At 54.7% G+C, this 20,953-nt stretch overlaps 2 protein-coding genes across 4 annotated transcripts; one reads left to right on the forward strand and one right to left on the reverse strand.

The window, feature by feature from the left end:
* The first annotated feature begins 87 nt into the window (after nt 1–87).
* On the forward strand, nt 88–9,383 carry PTRH1 (peptidyl-tRNA hydrolase 1 homolog). Of its 2 annotated transcripts, none has more exons than XM_073314239.1 (5): nt 88–201; nt 5,197–5,416; nt 6,394–6,493; nt 7,795–7,840; nt 8,520–9,383. In XM_073314239.1, exons 2-5 carry the CDS (start codon nt 5,248–5,250, stop codon nt 8,730–8,732), a joined length of 528 nt encoding a protein of 175 aa, XP_073170340.1. In that variant the 5' UTR covers nt 88–201; nt 5,197–5,247; the 3' UTR covers nt 8,733–9,383. The 2 variants fall into 2 exon arrangements, with proteins under 2 accessions (XP_073170340.1, XP_073170339.1); XM_073314238.1 differs by lacking the exon at nt 88–201 and adding an exon at nt 209–265.
* On the reverse strand, nt 9,032–20,953 carry CFAP157 (cilia and flagella associated protein 157). Of its 2 annotated transcripts, none has more exons than XM_073314236.1 (9): nt 20,745–20,953; nt 17,123–17,394; nt 15,928–16,081; nt 15,379–15,646; nt 14,908–15,062; nt 12,793–12,943; nt 10,769–10,956; nt 9,900–10,065; nt 9,032–9,599 (listed from the first exon to the last, which is right to left on the reverse strand). In XM_073314236.1, the coding sequence occupies exons 1-9, from the start codon at nt 20,888–20,890 to the stop codon at nt 9,492–9,494; spliced, it is 1,608 nt and encodes a 535-aa protein (XP_073170337.1). In that variant the 5' UTR covers nt 20,891–20,953; the 3' UTR covers nt 9,032–9,491. The 2 variants fall into 2 exon arrangements, with proteins under 2 accessions (XP_073170337.1, XP_073170338.1); XM_073314237.1 differs by having other exon boundaries at nt 9,035–9,599; nt 14,908–15,038.

Below are 20,953 nucleotides of genomic sequence, written 5' to 3' on the forward strand. Positions count from 1 at the left end.
CTTCTGCCCGCAAACAAGATGGCACTGCCACGTGGTAGGGTGCGGCCTTTGTGATTGGTCGCCGTGGGCGTGACGCTTAAGAAGCAGAGCGGCTGCTCCTCAGGGGTGCTTGTGCCCTGAGGTCTCGGCGGCGCCGAGGCGGCGGCCGCTCAGCTGGGGAAAGAGGGGGATGCTGCGGCCGCCACCCAAGCGCCTCGGGAGGTTACTGAGCCGCACCATGAGCCACTGCGAGGCCGATCCGCGCGCCGTCGGGAAGCGGGTCCTGGTAGAGAGTGGGCGGAGGGAACACTTCCGGGGCACAGGGGGAGAGACGGCGCGGGAGGACGGATCACTTCCTGGTCACGGGGCGATGGGGTCGAGAGAAGGCGGCAGGGCCAGTGCGGGAGCTGGGGGCGCCAGGGCGACGAGGCGTAGGCCCCCTGGGAGCTGAGCCCTTGGGTACCACCCTGCCTGGGCTCAGCGCTGTCCTGGCTCTGCTGGAGCCGGGGTCCGCAGCCGCCTTCTTTCTGAGCCCCCCGCTATAAACACGCCACAGCCCACCCGTGCCAGGACGATTGCTTTTCTCCATGTAAAATCTACGCCTGGCATTAAGGGGTAGGAAGCAGGGCAGTTGCCCGGGGGCCCACGCCACAGAGGGCACCGTGAAATGAAGTTGTCAGGCCTCAGGCTGCAGTTCTGCATGGTGGGGATTCAGCTTTCTGCCCTGTGCCCTAGCGAGTCTAATGCCAGCCATGCTCGGCGGACCCCCTGAAACCAGCTCGCAGCCCCCCAAGGGGCCCCAGATCCCTGCTTGGGAGCTACTGTGTGGAGGATGTCAGCACGACCCATGGATCAGACCAGCCCCTTAAGTTCCCCAACCTGCAGGAGCAATAGCTCTGGGCATCACTAGCCCATGGGCATGCTGGCTGCTTGCTGGAAGGCTGGTTTTCTGTCCCACATACTGATCCGTGTTGAAATGGAGAAAGTACACTCAGATCTGAAGTGTCACAAAGCACCCAGTAGGGTCTGTGCTTGGGGGGAGGAAGAGGGGGAAAGCGTCAGTTCACAGGTCCCAAGAGTGTACCGATTTGCAGACAGCAGTTTCACATGCATGCTAGATGTGTGACCCCATGTGCCAACTCACTGCATCTGTTTGCATATAGACACACACCTTTAATTTTAAAACCATGATTCAGAACTGTATTTGAGTGGAACAAAATAGAAGTTAACAAATAGCATAATCCAGTCATAAGTTCCCCAGCCTCTTTGTGACTTTGTAGACCAGGGGTCAGCAACCTTTCAGAAGTGGTGTGCCAAGTCTTCATTCATTCACTCTAATTTAAGGTTCCGCGGGCCAGTAATACATTTTAACGTTTTTAGAAGGTCTCTTTCTATAAGTCTATAATATATAACTAAACTATTGTTATATGTAAAGTAAATAAGGTTTTTAAAATGTTTAAGAAGCTTCATTTAAAATTAAATTAAAATACAGAGCCCCCCGGACCAGTGGTCAGGACCCGGACAGTGTGAGTGCCACTGAAAATCAGCTCGCATGCTGCCTTTGGCACATGTGCCATAGGTTGCCTACCCCTGCTGTAGACTACATGCTTCATAGGAGCAATCCCATCTCTTGAACCTTCCTCCCTTTGACGCTTACGTGGCTAATGAGAACATTCACAGTGACAGTGGATAAGATAAAATATGCAAGGGGAGTGACAATTCAAGGCCAAAGCCAGTGTTTGACAGGTTAAGAAGAGATTTCCCCCATGATGGGGTTATTTTCTAGTTGCTCACTATTACAAAGACCTTGATGTCATACTATGAAGTATGGGGTATGAGCTGCATAAGCAGCACTATACTGATCAAGAGGGACCACAGGTCTGATCTGCTTTGTCAATTTTTATGTTCCCTCCCAGCTATCCCACAACACACACGCTACTTGGTTCCCAAAATAATTCATTTTGCTGCCCACCACAAAGTGTTCCATGGATGATAGATTCACAACCAGTGTTCTAATAAACTAATAATGAACAGAAAACAAACAAGACTCAGGCCTGCTACCCCACACTTCCATCTATATCTTCTGGTAATCTTTATACCTCTCCCTTTCACAACTGCATTAACCTTTGCAAATGTTTCATAGTCAAATGTGATAGTGTCACTATCCAATGTCATATTGTATGGAAGTGCACCATACTTGTTCCTCCAACTACCACCCCTTCTTTCATCTCTCAGCGCATTGAATGCGCTGTTTACAATCACTGTCTGGAGTTCCTCCCCTCCAATCCCATCCCAGACCCTCTCCGATCCAGCTTCTGTACCTTGCACTCCACTGCAACTACTCTCACCAAAGTCTTGAATCATAGAATCATAGAATATCAGGGTTAGAAGGGACCTCAGGAGGTCATCTAGTCCAACCCCCTCCTCAAAGCAGGACCAATACCCAACTAAATCATCCCAGCCAGGGCTTTGTCAAGCCTGACCTTAAAAACTTCTAAGGAAGGAGATTCCACCACCTCCCTAGGTAACACATTCCAGTGTTTCACCACCCTCCTAGTGAAAAAGTTTTTCCTAATATCCAACCTAGACCTCCCCCACTGCAACTTGAGACTATTACTCCTTGTTCTGTCATCTGGTACCGCCGAGAACAGTCTAGGTCCATCCTCTTTGGAACCCCCTTTCAGGTAGTTGAAAGCAGCTATCAAATCCCCCTTCATTCTTCTCTTCCGCAGACTAAACAATCCCAGTTCCCTCAGCCTCTCCTCATAAGTCATGTGTTCCAGTCCCCTAATCATTTTTGTTGCCCTCCACTGGACGTTTTCCAATTTTTCACATCCTTCTTGTAGTGTGGGGCCCAAAACTGGACACAGTACTCCAGATGAGGCCTCACCAATGTCGAATAGAGGGGAACGATTACGTCCCTCGATCTGCTGGCAATGCCCCTACTTATACATCCCAAATGCCATTGGCCTTCTTGGCAACAAGGGCACACTGTTGACTCATATCCAGCTTCTCGTCCACTGTAACCCCCAGGTCCTTTTCTGCAGAACTGCTGCCAAGCCATTCGGTCCCTAGTCTGTAGCGGTGCATGGGATTCTTCCGTCCTAAGTGCAGGACTCCGCACTTGTCCTTGTTGAACCTCATCAGATTTCTTTTGGCCCAATCCTCTAATTTGTCTAGGTCCCTCTGTATCCTATCCCTACCCTCCAGCGTATCTACCTCTCTTCCCAGTTTAGTGTCATCTGCAAACTTGCTGAGGGTGCAATCCATACCATCCTCCAGATCATTTATGAAGATATTGAACAAAACCAGCCCCAGGACTGATCCTTGGGGCACTCCACTTGATACTGGATGCCAACTAGACATGGAGCCATTGATCACTACCCATTGAGCCCGACAATCTAGCTAACTTTCTATCCACCTTATAGTCCATTCATCCAGCCCATACTTCTTTAACTTGCTGGCAAGAATACTGTGGGAGACCGTGTCAAAAGCCAAAGCTCAGAACCAGTACTACAACCTCATTGACCTGTCATCTGCCTGTCAGCCAGGATGTTGGAATCTTCTCCTCCCTTGGCTTGTCTGACTCCATCCTCTCCTGGTTCTCCTCTAGATCTATAATTACTCCTTCAGCATGTCCTTTGGAGGATCTTCCTCAACGATCACTCTTTCTGTGGGTGTCCTTGGTCCGCTTCTCATCTCTGCGTAATCTCATCTGTGAACACAAATTCAGCTACCATCTCTATGCTGAGGACTCCCATATCTACTTTTCTACTCCAGACCCGTCTTCTTCTGTCCAAACTAAAATCTCAGCCTGACTCTGTCATCTGGTGGATATCTAGCTCAAGCTCAACACAGCTAAACAGAGCTCTGAATCTTTCCCCACAAGCCCTCCCCGCTACCTCCTTTCTTGATCACTGTGGACACCACCACCATCCTGACCGTCACTTAGGTCCATAACTCTGGTGCCATCTTTGACTCTGACCTCTCAGTCCTCACATCCAGGCTGTCTAAGTCTTGCCAATTCTTTCTGCATAACATCTCTCAGACATAGCCTTTCCTATCCATCCACACACATAAAACTGTTGTCCGGGCTTTCATCATTGCATTTCAATTACTGCAATATCCTTCTGTCTGGCTTTGACAAATGCAGTCTTGCCCCGCTCATAACTGTTCAGAATGCTGCTGCAAAGATCATTTTCTTAGTCTGTCACTTTGACTACATCACCTCTTTCTTTGAAACTTCCCGTTCTCTCTCTCTCTTCAAACATAAGCTGCTTCTCTTCACTTTCAAGGCCCTTCATGGCCTATCCCCACCCTACCTATCCTCTCTCTTTCACTGTGGAGACGTTGACTCCCACCTCTGATCAGCCCATGGTGCCAGCCTATCTCTCGCTTTCTCCTGTGCTGTGCCACATGTTTAGGAGACACTCCCCATAAACATCCACAAAGCTACCTCATTATCCACATTCAAATCCATCCTTAAATCTTTCCTTTTCCTTGATGCCTAAAAAATACTTGATATCATCTCATTGTTTTCTTGTACTCGACCCTCATCTGCTTGTTTTATACTTAGATTGTGAACTCTTTGGGATAGGGACTTTTTGTTTTATGTTTGCACAGCACCTAGCACAATGGGATCTTGGTCCTTCCCTAGGGCCCCTAGGCACTAGAGTCATACAATAAATGTTCCCATTTCTCCTTGTAAATGACCTTATGATGCCATGTCAGTGTACTGTGATTTCACAGATGGAACTCACCATCTTTGGATTATGCTCTTTGCTCACGTAGGGACAAGAAATCGCAGGACAGATACGGCTCTTAGTCACCCTATGGCTTCTCATTCCTGGAGATGGGAGGTACAGCTGGAATGAGTGGGGGGACAGGGATCACCTAGGTTGCTAAGCTCATTTGAGCATCTTACTCAATCTCAGCCCATCTCAATTCTGTTTAACAAGAGAGGGACAGGCCCTTGTAGCTACAGAGTCTGGCCCTACAGTAATCAACAATGGACATGGTGATTGTCTTGCTGCTTCTGAAGGGAAGCAGCTGGTTTTGCTGGGTGAATTTCTTGCCGGGGTGGTGAAAGGAGCCCGGCTGCAGGGAGGGCAAATTTGATCCTTACTACACCACAAGGGCTGACTCTAGTGACTCCGTTTGGTTGGATTCTGATATAGAGAGAGTCCTGGTAACACCTGTTGCTGGTCCTCTTTGCAGGTGGCAGGGCTAGGGAATTATGGGCTGCAAGGAACCCGTCATAATGTGGGCATGGCGGTGCTCAATCAGCTGGCCCAGAAGTTGAACATCGCTGACCAGTGGAAAGCAGACAGACGCTGCTGCGCAGATGTGACCGTCACCAATGTGGAGGAAGCAGAGCTGGTGCTGATGAAACCTCGGCGGCTCATGAACATCAATGGACTCAGTGTAGCAAGCGCTGGTAAGTGACTCCGAACACCTCCAATAGCCAGCTGAGGAATGTACACAACTGTAGCCTTCCAGGGACCCTTGTGCTTCACCTTTCATCTTCTTAGCCAGAGGGGACCACTCAGGGCTGTAAGCAACAAGTCTGAAATACCTGCCCTGGAACTACAGGGCCCACTCCTGCCAGGGTCAGTCTCCTTTTTCTTTTCTATGGAGCCAACGATGTAACAACTCTTAGGACTTCCTGGTTGTTCCATGGCCATTCAGGCAGAAAGACAGTAAAAGTAGACCAAGCTCAAGAACCTATCACTTGAGCTAAAGGAGAATATCCATTTCCAGTATAGGGCTTATGACACACAGTTGACCATAGCCAGTTCTGTCCAGTAGAGGGCGGTGCACACACACACACAATCTCCTAAACCCATTACTAATTTTTCACACCACCCTTGGGAGATGGAGAAGATTAACTGAGTTCCATGCAGTTTGCCATTTTGGCATCTCTAGGAAAAAACAGATGGCAAGGTTCGGAACCAAGGTCCTGAGGGCTCTGCACAGACATCAGAAATCCCAGGGCAGTTTTCAGAACAGTCAGGCTTTTCCCTGGCATGCTGGGCTATGAGTTCCGCTCCTCACACTGTTGCATAGCCTGCAGCAAGCTAGTTGGCTACGACCGTCCAGCCCGCTGTGTTTCAGGGGTGCGGACTGTAAAGTACTTTTGGCCAAAAGACAATAGCGGTGCAGAGCAGTATCACGTGGTGCAGACATCAGGCAGCTCCAGTGACAGCGTGTGCAGCTAGTTTGCCAGCATGGCTGATAGTGCATTCCTGAGGTTAGAAGTTCTCTTCGCCCTGCTATGCACTTCCTGCCTCCACGTCCCCTGTCATTTTTTATCACTGTTGCCTGCAGTGTCCTTCTTTAGGTCCCCGAGGCTGTGGGATGGTGAGAGATGGATTTAATTTTTCCTCACTTCTTGTGCGTTGTTTCTTTCTCAAGCTGAAACTTACAACCTCGGGGTAGAAGACATTTACCTCGTTCACGACGACCTGGAGAAGCCGCTGGGGAAGATGGCGATAAAGTTGGGAGGCAGCGCAAGGTACGAAGGGAAAGCCCCTGTGGAAAATGACCTTGAAAGATTTGCTTGAGCTGCATCTTACTGTGTGCTTTTTAAAATGGGCCTTTGGGGCTGTGACTGTCCCATCTCCCCCACCCCCAGGACTGCAGAGATGGCAGCAGATTGGTGGCAGAATCTTTCTGCAGCGCTTTACAAGCTTTACCTGACAGTGGTTTACTCTGCTGTCTGCCCAACCTCCTGCAGGTTCCAGTTCAAAGCACCAGCTAAACCAGAGATATTTCAATAAATTGGGATGGCCTCAAATAATGGGCTCTGGCACTAGGTGTGCAGGAAACAACTGGTGCCAAGGCTGCTGCAATAAAATACAGCAGTGACTGCCCAGAGCCCTGTTAGGCAACCTCCCCGAGTCACACGTATCCTAGCTTGATCGACACTTGAGACCGAACAGAACCTAGACCTGTGCTTGTGGTGACAGTGACGTTTGACTGAAGAGTGACCTTTCTGAATCAGTTACATTAGCCACACACTGTTCCCTGGGGTCTCTCCTCTTATTACCACGTGGTCCATACCTGGCTGTGTTCAGGCCTGCCCAATGCAGGCAGCGTGTGCAGTGTGTACTCCCTTCTCCAGCAGTTGAAAGCACTGGGTGCCAGAGCCCCGGCTAGGGAGTTCAGTGCAGGGCACGGGACATTCTGGATCTGCACAGCCATATCCCTAGCCAAGTACCCTCTTTGGCAATACCCCATGGCAGTGGGTCACCCAGGGGGTTTGGCCCAGCTCAGAGGCTGCTGCATGTAAGTGAGGCCTGCTCTGAGTATAGGACTGGGAATCATGAGCTCCTCTCTGACGCGGATTGCCCCTCGGGCCATGGGCGTGCCACTTAGGGTCTGATTTTTCAGAAGCGCTGAGCACCCAGAACTCCAGGTGCAGTCTGCAAGACAAGGCAAGCCTGCCTGGGGCTTCCTCTGCACAACTTTGCATCAGTTTCCCAGTGTGGATACTCAGATGTTGCTTTGAGTGACTTGTGCTTTAGTCTAAGCCTGAATAAGCTTAACCGTCCTAGGCTGCTCTTACACTGAAATCCAAGTGTCCGCATGGACTTTGCGCCAGCTTAACTAAATTGGGGTAATGTCACACCTCTCGTTAAATCAGTAGAACTCTCTGTGTAAACAAGCCCAGTGCCTAGGTCTTCTGTAAAGGGGGATAACGGGGCCTGTTTGTACAGAGCAAAGAGGAGGGAAGAGTTTAGTGTGAATCCCATGGATGATCCCTCTGAGGTTCTCATCTACTCTCTGACAGCTGGTTTCTCTTGCTTTCTTTAGGGGGCATAACGGGGTCCGTTCCTGTATCAGCTCCCTGCACTCAGATGTAAGTCGGCCTTGTAGGGTAAAGAGCTCTATCCTGCACACATCTTAGCAGTGCATATGTAAAGCACCATCTCTCCCCAGCCCCAGAGCCCCCTATGAGCCACCCCCAAGGCCTTAGCCTCCCCTTGTGTTTGTGTTAGCAGACTTGGACCTTCATCCCCCGCTCCCAGCCCAGCCCTTCTCACACGTGAGTTGTTTCTGACTCGTCCATGAGCCAGGATGTGGAAGCAATTAGCTAAAGTGGAACCACATGGCCTAGCTGGGAGCTCAGCCCACCAACTTAACTGCGTTTGTTGGACGAAACTCTTTCCAAGCTCATGTTTGCTGGAGCCCAGCCTGAACCCAGCTACAGCAGAGGGAGACAAAGGAACAGAGCAGGACACAAACTCAGCTTGCCGTGTGGGGCTCAAGTGAGGCACTTAGGATTCCCTTTCACTCCACAGGCTCCCCCTTTGACTGGTCCCTGGCTAACCAGGGTCTCAATGCTCCCCTGCCCTCCAGCTCCACCTCAGAGCCCCCAGTATCTGCTTTGGCTCCAGGCCGTGCCAAGCATGTTTAGCACTTTGTAGCAACTGCCATGCTGTACCGAGATCCCAGCTCGGGTGAATGCAGGCCCCAGGAACAGGTGGCGATGGGAAGAGGACACACAGCACATGCTGCATCCCCTTTTCTCCCTGCAGTGCATGGTGCGGCTCAGGGTTGGCATCGGCCGGCCAGTGGGGGAAGCCATGGTGGATCACTACGTGCTGGGCCGGTTCGCCAGCGCTGAGCACGAGGTCCTGCAGCGCGTCCTGGAGCAGGCGGCCGACCTGCTGCTGGAACACATCCTGCAGAGGAGCAGTGGCAAGGACCGCACGCCCCCTGGCAACAAGGGGGACAGGACCCCTCATTAACCCTTTGAGCTGGGGGAGTTTTTATGAATATGGTGCCGACGGAAAGCAGTGGTCCTGGACTCCTTCATGGGCCTCTGGGCACAGCTGCCAGGGTGGGCTGGGGGAGCTAAGCAAAGAGCACTGACCCCACAAGTTGTGCTGTGTGGGGGTAGGTGCCAAGGGAAGTTCCTGGCAATGAAACTGGTAGGGGAGGTGGCGGACTGCCAGGCAGGTGCTATTCCTGCACCCCCCATGTCAGGTGACAGGCTTCTCCTCCCAACCCCATTAGCGCTGGCAAAGGCAGCCCGGTAGATGGCCTGGCTCCGCATGGCCAAGTGCCCGTGCCTGGCACTTCAGCACCCTGCAATGTGGGGAGTAAGGAGGACCCCGAGAGAGACTCCAAGCCCCAGCCAGGCTCCCCCCTAGACCCCAGCTAGGCTTGTCATGTTCAGGGGCGCCTGCCTCCTTGCCCAGCGTGGGACCACTCTGTCCCAGCAGCACCTTGTCCCTGCCCCTGCAGAACAGGTCTGGGACTTGGTGGTTGTGCCCAGTCTCAGCTTTGCCTTGTTCGTCCTTGGTTCCCAGCCAGACATCTCAGTAACTCCAGACGTTTTATAGGGCAGTTCTGCATAGACTGTACAATAAACCCAGACACCCAGTCTGCACACACTTTGCCATCTATGCTCAGTCCCTCTCCTTTGTGCAGGTGTCCTGGTGGCAGGGGAGGGAGCAATCGGCTGGCAGAAAGGGGTGCTCACTCACTCCCCCCCCACCATTTCCCTATTTGGTCAGCAGGCCCTGCAAGGAGTGTCTGGCCGCTATCTCTGGCAGGGGCAGAATCGGCTGCTGCTTCACCGGTTTCTCCTCCGACCAGGAAGTCATCCGTGGCTGTTGGGAAATTGGCAGTGATTCAAACACTGCCACACCGGTCACTACATCCCTCTATGGGGGCAGGACAGGGCAGGCCAATGCCAATGGCGCTTGGATAAGCTTTCCTGACCCTGTGGGTCCGTGGAGGGAACCATTAGGAGCAGGGACAAGGGGCTGGGAGTCAGTCTTGGTGCTCACCTCAATCCTCAGCCTCTCTGCTGAGCCTGCCCAGCCCTCCCTGTGTGACTCCCTTTTTAACCTCCCAGGATACCCCTGCCCTGCAGCCATCTATGCCCAGTTGGCCCAAGCCCCCCTCACCTCTGTGGCACTGGTGTAGGTGCGGACGGTCCCGATGCGGGTGGTCTTGGACAGCAGACCCATCTTGCTCATGCTGTGGAAGAGCGGCACCCCCTGCCCCTGGTGAGCCAGCAAGTGGTGCGAGATGATGGGAGAGATCTTGAGGCACGGGGCTGGGTGCAGCTGGCTGGAGCAGAGGAGAAAGGGGATGGGTTAGACCACGTGACATGGGGGAGGCAGGGGTCACTGAAGGAAAAGACTAGAACGGCATTGGCAGGAAGATACTGCAGGCTCTTCAAGGTGGGAAGTACAGTAAGGGTAGGGTGCCTCTTAGGGTGAGCCTCCCCAGCTCAGGCTTAGCCAGGACAGGCTCTGGAGGCAACTGTGAACAGTAGTCACTGGAGAGGATCAGCCAGCTTTGGAGGTGCAGGGGAGCAAGCAGACAATCAGAGACCAGAGTGGAGAACTGCACGCTCAAGGGATCAGCAAGGGGAGCAAGATGGAGCCAGTGCAGGTCGGTGTGGGTGGGAGGTCGCTGCCGTCAGCTTGCTGGTGGGAGGCCTGTGGGGAATGAGCTAAAGGTGACCTATGAAGGTCTCATCTGCCGTGCTTCCCCTGGAGGGCTCTAGGAGAAGTCGGGGGAGATGGGAGTCGTGACATCACAGGAGCAGGGAGGCACGGTTTTATGACAGCACAGAGTTGGAAGGCAGAAACGCAACCACATGTCACACAGGGCTATAGAGATAATAGGTACAACCCCATTTCTCTCCCCTTTGCCCCTGGGTGTCTGGCCTGGCCTCCAACTGGGACCTGCCTCTCTTGGGTGCAAAGAGATGCTGGGGCAGGGGCTGTATGGGGAGTGGGGCTATTCCCCTGCATTTCCTACTCACCTCTCTGCTGTGGACTCCAGTCCATGTTCCCTTTTGGCCATTTTCTGGGGCCCAAAGACCTGCTCCTGAGGCGCGGGCCCAGCCGTGCTCGCCCGCCTCAGCAGCCCCAGCAGGCTCCGCAGCATCTCCTGGTGACGCAGCTGGAACATTATGTCGAAGTCGCCATCCTCCTCATCAGACGGCCTCTCCTGCAGGGTGATGAGGCGGGGGAGGTGAACCGGCACTGCAGCTCCTGCTCTCCCCCCATGACTTCAAAGCACAGGGGTTGGACCCCCACTGTAGGCAGAGGAAGCCCCACAGCTCAGTCTCCACTACCATCGCCCTGGCTCCTGCATTCTGAGGGCACCCAGAACCCGGCAGCTCCCGTAGGCGAGGGAGGTGCCCATCTAACAAAGGCTCAGGCCCCACGGCCATTCAGAACTCTGCTGGGACAGCCAGTCGGGAGCTGGAGCTGCTGGGGGTTGGGCTGCTTGTAGTTCAAAGCCAGACTTTAGTGGGGTTCCCTGGAACAGCACCCCAGCATCTCTTGGCTCTTCCCCACCGACTCTACCTCCCCACAGCTGGAGGCTTCCCGTCCCCAGCACAGGACATGTCGTCGGATCCTCACTCAGATGCAGCCGGGGGTTCAGTAAGAGACTCCGCACTTGGCGTGATGGGAGGATTTCTAGTACCACATGCAATAAACACCATGTATGTGCTGGATTAGGGCATCTGCCCCAGCAGCCTGCAGCATGGACCCAACCTCCCCCATGACTACCCTCCAACAACTGGACTCTATAGGGGACAAGGGAAATTACAGTGAGTCAAACCAATGTAGCCCTGACACATTCTGGTTTGGTGCAAAATAAAGAGCCGGAAACAGCTGCCACAGAAGATATAGTGCCAAGGTCCAAGGTGGGTGTTTGTACAGAGCAAGATGCTGGTGGCTCTGATCTGAAAGAGTCCAGGGCTCTGGGTGTGGCCAGGGCAGACCCCTTACAAGGCATGGCACATGTGCTAGGACATCTCAGCACAATGTTTGCTTGGAGGTACACCACCAACATGAGGCCATTGTGCCCTCCCAGACTATCACAGCATCCACCTTAAGTGACACAGCATCCCCGGGATTGGATGCAAAATCCATTCCTATTAATTTCAAATCTTCCCTAATTGACACAACATCCTCATTGCCTGATGCAAAATCAGTTCCGGGTAAGTCAACAGAGCACTATGATGTGAAACCCCAGATAGTGCAGGACTCTGGCATTGTCCCAGGAGCCAGCCTCTCAAGATAGGGACAGAGCCAAGGACAAGGGCAGTAGATGGTCCAGTGGTTAGGGGGCCAGCCTAGGTCTCCAGAGGCCTGGGTTCAATTCCCAGCTCCACCGTGTTGTGGGGGGATACTACCCAGATCCTACTAATGGGGGCCATACATAAGTACCCAAGATAAATGGATACAGCTCAAGAGCTCTCAGTCAGGGGCCTCTAACTCTTAGCAAGATTTTGGGCAACCTCTTTTATGTTACAAGAGCTCATGAGTTTCCCAACAGTTTGCTGCCCCACAGCCTGCACCTGTGTTACCCTGTTCTTAATGGAACCGCTTTGCTCTCCACAGCCTCTCCTTGGAAAGAGCTCAGAGATCCTCTACACACTAACAGACCAAGCCTCACAGCTGCCCATGGGGTAGGTCAGTATAATCATCTCCATTTCACACATGGGGAAACTGAGGCACGGTGCAGCGATGTGCCTTGCACAGTGTCCCACAGCAACATTGTGGTAGAGGTGGGAATAGAATCCAGGAGTTTTGGTTCCCAGGCTCCTGCAGACAATATTGCTCCCTTTCTAGTTCTCAAGTCTTTCCTAACCTTTGACCTCTGTGATCCTGGTGGTGGCTTATGTCCACTGATGCGTCTGTTCTGTTCTAGCTTTTGGGAGCAACCAAGGAAATGTCGCCATCTCAGAAACATGCTGGGCTCTGGCCTGTTTAATGCCAAGCAGCCACCAGAACACGTCCACCCCAATCCCCGAAACTGTGTGAGTCTCACCTGCAGCAGGTCCTTAAGGGCTTGGACAGCCTGGTTCAGGATCCTCTCTGCATTCCTCCTGAGCTTCTGCTCTTCCTTTAGGAGCTTGGCCTGACTCTGCCCTTCGTCCATCTTCCTCCTCACCTCCTCCTTCAGCTCCTTCAGCTCTTGTCTGCAGGGAGGGAGCCAGACAAGAACAGCCAGGGGTGAGGTAGCAAACAGCCACTTCACCTCAGGGTGCTTGGAGTGCAGGGAAGCGTGCATCACCTCCAGCAGGCCCCAGACAACTGTGTGTGTGTTCGCATGCACTTGTCTAAATCAGGTTCCCCAGGGAGGTCTGTCTGTCTGTTCATCCAAGTCAGGTCCCCAGGCATATATGTGTCGTTTGTCTGTCTGTCCAAGTCAGGTCCACAGGGAGATGTGTGCATGTGTCTGTCTATTCACCCAAGCCAAGATCCCAGGGAGAAGTATGTATATGTCTCTGTCCGCCTGCCCGCCTGGCTAAGTCAGCCGACCAGGGAGATATGTGAGCACAGGAGGTGGGTCTAAATCTGGTCTCCATGGAGATGTGTGTCTAAGTCAGGTCCGCAGGGGGGCTGAGGTGGGCTAAGCCCCCTCTGCACATCTGTGGAAGTGAGGTCTCCTAGAGAGATTACTTTCCAAGAGTTACACCCACGGAAGGTGCCTGGGAACACCAGCCTCCCCTTCCCCATGGTAACTCCCACCCCATGTGGGGTTCCTGAATGTCCTGGACAAGCACCAGGCTGCAGCTGGCTGAGCAGAGTGGCCCTTGTTGGGCAGGATGCGCTCAGAGACCAGGCACTGACAGAGCATCGGTCAACATGGCTCCGGGTCAGGCCTTTGGGGAACCGGTATGTAGCACCAGGCGCAGCAGCTCTCGTGGGGGGCCGTGACAGAGCCTTGCTGAGTCTGTCAGAGGGTTGAGCAGGTTGAGGTGACACAGACACAGTCAGGGGAAGCATAATCCAATAATACTCGGTCCTTTCCTAGTCCCTCCCATCCAAAGAGCTCCAAGTGCTGTTAGACACTGCTTAGTGAAATGTCACAAGGGCCCTGTGAAGCCAGTGAATGGCTACACAGGGACCACTTCCCTCAGCTCTTAAATGCAGCCACCTCTAGGGTGGAAAGTGGCAATTATTTAAAAACACAGCACAACACTGCATGGCAGTTTAAGTCAAGAAGTGAAGACTCCCAGGTCAAATTGCAATCGCAGAGGGCATTGAGCCAGGACACCTGGGTTAACACCGCAACTCTTCCAAGTTCCCACTCTGTGGGGTTAATGGGCACAAGGGGTCAGGACTAGACCTGGTCAAAACATTTCCCACAGCACAATTCTCCATGGAAAAAAGCACTTTCGTCAAAATCAAAATGTGTCGATTTCAACATTTTCAATGGGAAAAAGTCCAGATGAATCCCATTGACTTTCCTATTGCATTTTGAAAAAGCAAAACGTTTCCTTTTGGCTTCCTCATTTTGATTCATATCATTTAGACATACTAAAACGTTAACTATCTACTCAATTCTATACTGTGTTAAATGCCTAATACTAAACACTAATATTTTAACATAATATTAAAGTTTAAATTCAGTGAATCAAAATGAGAAAGTCAAAACTGAAATGTTTGACCTTATTGAAGCAAAATGATTCAACATTATCACAATGAAATATGTTCACAGCGCCAAGTAGACACCGATTGGAATTTTTGCTTTGTTACAAATTTCAAAAAAAATTTTCAGAACAAAAAGGGGTTTTGAAATGTTGGATTTTCCGGTGGAACTGAACTTCCAGCCCCCGCCCGCTGGAGTCCGGCTCTGCATTGTGCGTCTCATGGAAGAGTTAGCAGTACAGCACCACACTGAGCTTGCCGTTCCAGAGGCAGTGTGCCATTTTCTGAACCACTGACCCCAGTTCCTGTAATACCTGGGTTTTCCTTGAAGGTCTCCCATTCAACCTGGCCTGGCCACACTTAGCCTGGGAAATGTGATGGGATCACAGCACAAGGACTCTCCTTTGCCTCTACATGGCCTTGCAACAAGACCCGGCTGCAGCACGGGAATGAGATCTGCCGCTGGGACCACGACGGCTTGCTGTCGCCTCCACTCTGCTCTACGTACCTTAGTGCCTGGTTCTCCTTCTGCAGCATCTCATGGGCTGCCTTCAGCTGCTGCATGGCCTCCTTCTGCTGCCTGTACTCATCCACCAGCACCTGCTGCTCCTTGCATTTATTGGTGAGCATCCAAATCATCTGAAATGAGCAGCAGGGACACAGCTTCGGGATCAGGAGACAAGAGGGACGTCTCAGGCACCAGCCTCAGCCCAGGCTCCCTATCCCCCTCACTGCCGCCCACACTCAGGCTGCAAGTTGCCCATGCCCACTGTCAGGTCCCTACTGCCAAGATGATGAGCCACATGCACTTACATGGGGTCTGAGCAAACTCTAGGGCAATAGTGCTGTCAGGGAATGGGGAGACCAGGCCCCTGAAAGCCACCACATGGTCCCTAGGGGCAGACAAGCTGGAGCAGTAACAGGACCAGAGCCTGGCTTCAGCACCCCGCATCCCTCTGTGCATTGGTTGAGCTCTGACCTTCTGGTTGCTGAGGCTTTTCTTGGTCATCTGCTTCTCATTGTGCTCCAGCATCCCCAGCTGCTTCTGCATCTCAGCCTGGGCCTCCTTCAGCATGTCATTCTCCTGGATGAGGTCATAGCTGCGATCAGACATCTTGGCCAGCTGGACGTTGATGGCGACATTCTCGCGGATGGTGCGCTTGGTGGTCTCGGCCATCTGGCTGTTGGAGACCTTGCGGAACTCGGCTGCCACCACATTAACACGCTGCATCATCTCCTTCTTCAGCCTGCAGGAGTGGGGCGTGTGCGTACGCACACAGGACACACAGAGAAGGTCATCACTCCTGGGGCAGGGCCCACTGCAGCTGCAAACGCCTTAGCCCCGGCAAATCAGACCCCAGTCCAAAGGATTAGCTCCTGTCCAAGGTCCCACAGCAAGTCAGTGGCAAAGCCAGGAAGTGAAACCAAGGCTTCCAAGTCCCACACTTGGCACTAACCATGAGACCACACTCCCACCTTCAGACTCCAGTGGGGAATGACACACAGTCAGTCTCTGTCTGGCACTGACCTGTCTTTGTCCAGCACAGCTTTCCTCTCCAGGTTATAGATATACTCCTTGTGATTTTCCTCTTGTTTCTTCAGCTGCTCCTCTAGGGCTGCAAACTTGCCCATGAGATCCTCCTTCTGGATCCTGAACTCCTCCAGCGCAGCCAGCTTCCCACCTGCCAAAACAGATCACTTAGGACCCCAGAAGGACCATTGGGGGCTTCCATGCTTAGCCATGGGGGCTAAGTGCTTCGCCAAGCTGGCAAACCCCACTGTGAGATTCTCCCCAACTGCTCTTCACACCACACACCTGTTCTGCATCTTCTTAACCACCCTGATCACAAACTCTATGGGGCCAAGACTGTTTCTTTAGTACATTTGTACAGCACCGAGCACAATGGTGCTGCTGTAATATCAATAATACAGGGCCAGCATATGGGGAAAGCTTGCCCTGAGGCTGCCCAGGCTGTACCTGCTATGGGGACCAGCAATAGACAGCAGCCTCCAGCACTAGAAAGGAGCCTTCCACAACCCACATTGTGGTGGAAAGAGAGGGAGGCTCAAATGTGTACACATAGTTACCAGATAGCAACTGTGAAAAAACGGGATGGGGGTGGGGGGTAATAGGTGCCTATATAAGAAAAAGTCCCAAAAACCAGAACTGTCCCTTTAAAAACGGGACATCTGGTCACCCTATGTATACACCACCTCTGTCTCCACACCCCCATGTGTCCTCCCCCACACGCAGCTGGAATTAGGGCTGGTCAGAAATTTTCTACTGAAACTCTTCTGCGGAAAATCAGGTATTTGACTAAATGAAAATTTAAGATTTTTCATCAGAAAACTCAAAAACCTTCTGCCAAAGGCCCAACACTGTTTTGGTTTTCAGCAGCTTTGGGCCAAAAAACCATTTTGCAAACCCTTTTTATTATTACTAGAAGTGTAATAATAGAGAGTTCTGTTGAAAACAAAAAAAACTTTTCATCAAAAAAAATGTCTGGGGGTGGAGGTACAAATTCCCACCCACTCCAGCCAGAATATTTCCACTGACCATTCTCCCACCAGCCCGTGGCCACAGCCCCAGGCAGGAACTGTTCAACCCTCAGAATTCCAGGCTCTATCCCTGCACGGCGGCACCAGCAGCCCCCTGCCCCAGGAAAAGGGACCATGGGGCAAGAGGGAAAAGGAAGGGTCCAGTCTGAGCCAGGGCACATTACTTAGCAGCATGTTCTCCGAAGTGAGCTGGTCCTTGGTCTCCTGAAACTCGTGTCGAACCTGGGCCAGCTGGGCCTCGAACGCGTCCTTCTCGGATTCTTTGGCCTGCTGCAGGCTGAGCAGCTGGTCATTGACTTCAGCGATCTCATCAACCCGCTGGTTCAGGGTCTTCTTGAGAAAGGCCACGATCTCTTTGTTGTCATTGGCCATCTGATCGTACTCCACCCTGAAGAGGGTCTCGTTCACTTGCAGCTCGTCCCATTTCCGCTGGTACCTGCCAGGGGGAAGCAGCGCCGAACAGACAGTCAGACAGCAGTCTCCAGGATGGGCTGATTCCCTGCCCCTCACCTATTTATAAGTTGGTCCAGTCTCTCCCATTGCCTGGGCACAGGCCCAGGGCATGCACGGGAGCACAGCTCACAGCTGATTGCAGTGGGACTGGAGAGGGGGACTATTCATGGCTATGGCCCTACCAAATTCACGGTCCATTTTGGTCACTTTCATGGTCACAGGATTTTAAAAATCAGAAATTTCATGTTTTCAGGTATTTAAATCTGAAATTTCACGGTGTTGTAATTGTAGGGGCCCTGACCCAAAAAGGAGTTGGGGGGGGGGTCACAAGGTGATTGTAGGGGGGGTTGCGGTACTGCTACCCTTACTTCTGCGCTGCTCCTGGCGGCGGCCCTGCCTTCCGAGCTGGGCAGCTGGAGAGCGGTGGCTGCTGGCTGGGAGCCCAGCTGTGAACGCAGAGCCGCCGCCAGCAGCAGCGCAGATGTAAGCGTGGCCTGGTCTGGTGTTGCCACCCTTCCTTCTGCGCTGCTGCCTGCAGAGCTGGGCCCTCAGTCAGCAGCCGCCGCTCTCCAGCTGCCCAGCTCCGAAGGCAGCAGCGCAGAAGGAAGGGTGGCCTGGTCTGGTATCGCCACCCTTCCTTCTATGCTGCTGCTGGCAGGGCACTGCCTTCAGCGCTGGGTGGCTGCCAACAGTCACCGCTATCCAGCCACCCAGATCTGAAGGCAGTGCAGACGTAAGGGTGGCAATACTGTGACCCCCCCCCCAAAATAACCTTGTGACCACCCTGCAACTCCCTTTTGGATCAGGACCCCCAATTTGAGAAACGCTGGTCTCCCCTGTGAAATCTGTATAGTATAGGGTAAAAGCACACAAAAGACCAGATTTCATGCGGGGGAGACCATATTCCACAGTCCGAGATGCATTTTTCATGGTCATGAATTTGGTAGGGCCCTACTCATGGCCCATTCCCCTGCACTCCCATCCAGCAGCTGGGGACCCCCCAGCCCTGTCCCAGGATGGGAAGGAGATGAGAGGTGGACACCAGAATGGAAGTGGACAGATCTCCCTGCCCAGCCCTGCCATTCTAATTCCAACACAGGTGGCCAAAGTGAGTCCTGCTGCAACCAGGTAAGGTGCCTTGATTTCTGTGGGAGCTGCACCTGCTTACACAAGGACTGAATTTGGCCCATGGGCTCAATCCAAAGTGTCTGGGAGCAGAAGAAAGAGAAGCTGCACCTTTGACCCAGGGCTTCACCTCACCCTCACTATGACTGGCTTCTGCAGCATCAGTGGTAAAGGGCTATCATGAACCTCGATAGCAATCATCGTAAAACCTACACTCCTGAAACACCTGGCCCCAGAGCATGTTGCAAGCCGTATTTACAAGAATCCTTTCACCCCGCATGGAAACGCGGCCGTCTCCGGGGAGGGACAGGGGCAGCTCCGTATACAGGCACCCTTCACCCCGCACGGAAACGCGGCCGTCTCCGGGGAGGGACAGGGGCAGCTCCGTACACGGACACCCTTCACCCCGCACGGAAACGCGGCCGTCTCCGGGGAGGGACACGGGCAGCTCCGTACACGGGCACCCTTCACCCCGCACGGAAACGCGGCCGTCTCCGGGGAGGGACAGGGGCAGCTCCGTACACGGGCACCCTCCACCCCGCACGGAAACGCGGCCGTCTCCGGGGAGGGACAGGGGCAGCTCCGTACACGGGCACCCTCCACCCCGCACGGAAACGCGGCCGTCTCCGGGAGGGACAGGGGCAGCTCCGTATACGGGCACCCTCCACCCCGCAGGGAAACGCGGCCGTCTCCGGGAGGGACAGGGGCAGCTCCGTATACGGGCACCCTTCACCCCGCACGGAAACACGGCCGTCTCCGGGGAGGGACAGGGGCAGCTCCGTATACGGGCACCCTTCACCCCGCACGGAAACGCGGCCGTCTCCGGGAGGGACAGGGGCAGCTCCGTATACGGGCACCCTTCACCCCGCACGGAAACGCGGCCGTCTCCGGGAGGGACAGGGGCAGCTCCGTATACGGGCACCCTCCACCCCGCACGGAAACGCGGCCGTCTCCGGGGAGGGACAGGGGCAGCTCCGTATACGGGCACCCTTCACCCCGCACGGAAACGCGGCCGTCTCCGGGAGGGACAGGGGCAGCTCCGTACACGGGCACCCTTCACCCCGCACGGAAACGCGGCCGTCTCCGGGAGGGACAGGGGCAGCTCCGTACACGGGCACCCTTCACCCCGCACGGAAACGCGGCCGTCTCCGGGAGGGACAGGGGCAGCTCCGTATACGGGCACCCTCCACCCCGCACGGAAACGCGGCCGTCTCCGGGGAGGGACACGGGCAGCTCCGTACACGGGCACCCTTCACCCCGCACGGAAACGCGGCCGTCTCCGGGAGGGACAGGGGCAGCTCCGTACACGGGCACCCTTCACCCCGCACGGAAACGCGGCCGTCTCCGGGGAGGGACAGGGGCAGCTCCGTATACGGGCACCCTCCACCCCGCACGGAAACGCGGCCGTCTCCGGGGAGGGACAGGGGCAGCTCCGTACACGGGCACCCTTCACCCCGCACGGAAACGCGGCCGTCTCCGGGAGGGACAGGGGCAGCTCCGTACACGGGCACCCTTCACCCCGCACGGAAACGCGGCCGTCTCCGGGAGGGACAGGGGCAGCTCCGTACACGGGCACCCTCCACCCCGCACGGAAACGCGGCCGTCTCTGGGGAGGGACAGGGGCAGCTCCGTACATGGGCACCCTTCACCCCGCACGGAAACGCGGCCGTCTCCGGGGAGGGACAGGGGCAGCTCCGTACACGGGCACCCTTCACCCCGCACGGAAACGCGGCCGTCTCCGGGAGGGACAGGGGCAGCTCCGTACACGGGCACCCTTCACCCCGCACGGAAACGCGGCCGTCTCCGGGAGGGACAGGGGCAGCTCCGTATACGGGCACCCTCCACCCCGCACGGAAACGCGGCCGTCTCCGGCAGGGACAGGGGCAGCTCCGTACACGGGCACCCTCCACCCCGCACGGAAACGCGGCCGTCTCCGGGAGGGACAGGGGCAGCTCCGTATACGGGCACCCTCCACCCCGCACGGAAACGCGGCCGTCTCCGGGGAGGGACAGGGGCAGCTGTTCAACCCCAACAGAGCTGGGCCTTGCGGGGCGCCGACGATCACTTGAGGAGGCTGCGAGGAGGGGCGGCCGGCCGGGGGGCGCAGACCCCGGGGCGGGGATCCCGCAGCTCGCCCGGGCCCGGCTGCCCACGTGAGCCCCTCTGGAGCCCAGCCCAGCCCAGCCCCCGCGGGAGGGGACCCCGCACCGGGCCAGCCGCTCCTCCAGGTCCCGGATCTGGAGCAGATAGAACTCCCGGCTGTGCTCGGCCAGGGGCTGCTCCGCCTTCCCCTCCGGCCTCGGCTCCTTGCCCGCGTCTTCCCTCTTGCCGCCGCCCTTCTTCTTGGGGGCCATGGCCGCGGCGGGCAGCGGGGGGAGCCCGGCGGCCGCTGGAAGAGCCTCGCGGGACCCCGCGTC

This window comes from Lepidochelys kempii, chromosome 16, assembly GCF_965140265.1.
Source record: "Lepidochelys kempii isolate rLepKem1 chromosome 16, rLepKem1.hap2, whole genome shotgun sequence".
Taxonomy (NCBI): Eukaryota; Metazoa; Chordata; order Testudines; family Cheloniidae; genus Lepidochelys; species Lepidochelys kempii.